Source organism: Etheostoma cragini, chromosome 16 (assembly GCF_013103735.1).
Source record: "Etheostoma cragini isolate CJK2018 chromosome 16, CSU_Ecrag_1.0, whole genome shotgun sequence".
Lineage (NCBI taxonomy): Eukaryota > Metazoa > Chordata > Actinopteri > Perciformes > Percidae > Etheostoma > Etheostoma cragini.
The window spans coordinates 9,278,995-9,282,575 of NC_048422.1; the positions used below are offsets into that span (position 1 = coordinate 9,278,995).

A 3,581-nucleotide genomic window follows, 5' to 3' on the forward strand; every position below is an offset into this window, starting at 1 on the left:
TTGGAAAATGGCTGCAATGAAACAAAGAGTGAAAAATTTAAAGGGGTCTGAATACTTTCCGTACCCACTGTATGTTTGCTTGCTTAGTCATATGCTCTTAGATTTGTTACTGGTTCTTTCATTTCTTCTGACTGTGGTATTTTTGCTGAGATGTAAAAGTAATGGGAACTACACAAAAATGGGTGCAGGATCCAAACACACATTGGTAAAAAAGCAACCTATACTCCTCTATAATTTGGTGAAGTAGTTTAGTATTTTTACGTACAATGCTTAAAGCACTATGATCTAAAGTTAAAAGGTCTTGGAAGAGAAAAACATAACATAAATCCCAATTTTAAGTATTGAGATTAATATGAAGCTACAGAAAATGTATTTAAAATGTGCAGTTACAGTATGTCAGGTATTTCTCAAGCTTCAATAACTAGGTTAAAAGTTATCTGAGAACCAGAGGCTGAGTTCAGCAGACCACAGCAAAACATTCTCGCATTTGGTCTAAAATTATATAATGTTTTTCTCTGAGGATATAAACCAGAGTCATCTCAATAAAAAAATACAAACAAAACCTGGAAGGACAGGCAGGTAAATACAAATGAATCTAACTTGAATAACTCACATAAAAGTGGGAGTGTTAAATATCCAGCCAAACACTGGGTTGGTTAAATTAACATTAAAGCTGCTCTTTCAATATGTTTACATCAGCAACGGTTCAAAGGACGTAATGTGTAATGTGAAAGGTGTCATGGTGGCAAACCCACAGATAATTATTAACCTGCTCTGCAGTTTCTTTCAAGTCTACAAAGCATTTGACCATCTTTCAGGTCATTGTTTTGGTTTTACGGTACACAACTTTACTGTTTTCAATCTCAACACTCTAATCAGCATAAACAGTATATAACAGCAGCAGTTTTCAGCCAAAAATTGCTTAAAATACCCAGTGTACAATGCTTTCCTACCATCAGATAGTACACAGACAATGTTAGCAATAGTTATTGTAGTTATTAAACATTTGGTAGAGACCATAATAGAGCTAAAAGGAAAGTGAATACTGGATTGATATTCACCAGGTAGAAAGACACACGACTCAAAATGAAAGCTAATGTTGCTAAGTATCTGCTTAATGTGTAAATAAGCCCTTCTCTGCTAATAACTTGTTAACCCTGCCATCATGCTGTTCAGACCTAACAATTTTTCTGTCTCCTTATGTTACTTTAACTGATGGTAAAAGCCTGGAATTACACCGTAAGTGGTCTTAACCTGTAAGAACTCTTTTTTTGTGGTGATGTATGAGACAATACAAATGTGATGATGTGTCTGATTGTGCACTGAAGTGGTAATTAGTGGGTTACATTGAAGCTGAAAGTTTCTCATTTGTCAATTCATTACACGGATATGACGGAAATGCAACAAGAGTTATTTAATGTGAAGGGAACGCACACTGCACCTTAATATACATACATCTTTCCAGTGACATTGGACGGGCTAATCAAAATTCAAACGTGATATCAATGTTGTGTTGATGCATGATGTGAGCTAATGTGAAATTATACTTGAGAAGGAAAACACTTGATACAACACTATAAGTCTTTTAAAAGTGGGAGTGGAGCTCATTCACATATCAAACTGACTAAGTGAATTCATTCATAGCTGGCCTAATATGTGAACAGCCTCCTGTTTGTAGTGTAGTTAGATTATTCATGTATTAGGATTGTAATTATCTTTAAACTCTTCAACCATCTGTCCCTCTCTGCTGCTGTCACTCTACAAAAGAGACTTTAAACAGGTTATCCAAACTTTTTGTTTTTAAAGGACAACTGTTATGTTGCATTTTCAGGATTGTACTTGCATTTTGTGTTTGTAATGGAATTTTTTTTTTAATTTTGTTTAGTGTAGAATATGGAAGCAATTTCTACATTCAAAAATAAATAAAGGCTTTTAAACCAAATACTTCTAACAGAAAACGTTTCAGGAGTAATGTGACCTGGAATTTGAGATTATATTACAACACTGGGAGCCAAGATTACATTGTTGTGTTAGTTTCTGTTAGATTACTTATGTTAGCTTGTAGTTACATGGGAAAATGTTAACACTGCAGTGGCATAAAAAAACACAGGGATTTGTCAAATACGCTTACCTCAATATTTGACGTTTTGGCCACGTTTAACATGAAATCCAACATTGTAACTAGAGATGCCGGTCTCCGATACTACCTAAAACGCTGATATTGGTATTGGGAAGTACTGGAGTTTATGTAGGGAGCCAATACCACATAACAAAGCCCTAATAAAAATCGACAATAAAGTTATTTATTTATGTTCTTTTTTTGTTATAACTGACTGCCCAACTGGATAATAAAAGAAAGTTCTGTGGCATTCATTGTTTGCAGATCAACAACACAGATAGAAATAATTTTTACATCAACACAGGGATAGTAGTATAAAGTTGTTAAAACGTAATACAATATGTGACACACTGGTATTGGATCAGTACTCGGTGTTAACCAATACGCATGTTCAGGTATTAGAATCGGTAACGGGAAGCAAAAAATGGTATGGGACCATCTCTAATTATAACACTAAATGTGACAGAAAAGCAAAATATGTGACCTTGAACACTCCCACTCTCCCACTCTTTAGTCTTACCGTGCCAGCCCATGGAGTAGGGGAAAGAGATTTCAAACAGATTGTCATACTTGGTCAGCAGTCGCTTCATAATGTCAGCCAGACCTGATAAAGACAGACAAAAAGAGACAGACACGTGAGAAAACAGGAGGACACTGGGTAGAAGAAGATAGTCGTTAGTGAGTATTGTATTGTTGTTTCTCCTTTCTTGTAGGAACATGAAATATAAAACACAATGCCTGAATACATGATTAAATCAGACAGACCAGAGAAAGAAAGAAATAGTGCATAGTTACATAAACACCAGAGTCGTATTCAGACTTTAAACGTTTCTGTCTAACTCTCAAACCAACAGATAAAAAGCATCAGATTAGGGATTCACATTTGAAGCAAGTCCATTGCTTCAAATGAGTATTGGGTATTTGAATCATTATTTTAATAAACACACTGTAAATTATTTCAGCCATGAATTAAACATTTTTAAAAAATGAAATAAAGCAATGAAAACAAAATCAAAATTGTCAGATTTATCATTTTCCAACAAATGTCCAAATACAATTTTGATTACACTAGAATAAACATAATTATTTGCATTTATTGCAGAACAAGCAGCAAACACAGGCCATCAATATCCAACAGAAACCCTGATTTAGATTATAGTCAACAATATAAGAATATCCATGTAAAAATTGTTTTACATGCAAAAGGTTCTTTTGCGATTCTAACTTCGTATATCTTCTCCAGGGACCTATGGTAAAAGAAACAATACCAGCAACCAAACACCTTTCACTATGTCACATATGCCAAATACTCTTGTTTAGAACTTGTCATGTCATAGGATTAGACAATAACTGTTGAGCCAACTTTGTCTATATTCAGTTGATTGATCTACACTCACCGGCCACTTTATTAGGTACACCTGTCCAACTGCTCGTTAACACTTAATTTCTAAGCAGCCAATCA

General features: G+C 34.6%; 1 protein-coding gene across 1 annotated transcript in view; it reads right to left on the reverse strand.

The window, feature by feature from the left end:
* galt (galactose-1-phosphate uridylyltransferase) overlaps positions 1 to 3,581 on the reverse strand; it is a 28,471-nt gene that overhangs the window by 5,362 nt on the left and 19,528 nt on the right. The window contains exon 9 of the mRNA XM_034896647.1: positions 2,640 to 2,723. Within this exon, the coding sequence (XP_034752538.1) occupies positions 2,640 to 2,723 (84 nt within the window). The remainder of the gene's footprint in view (positions 1 to 2,639; positions 2,724 to 3,581) is intronic.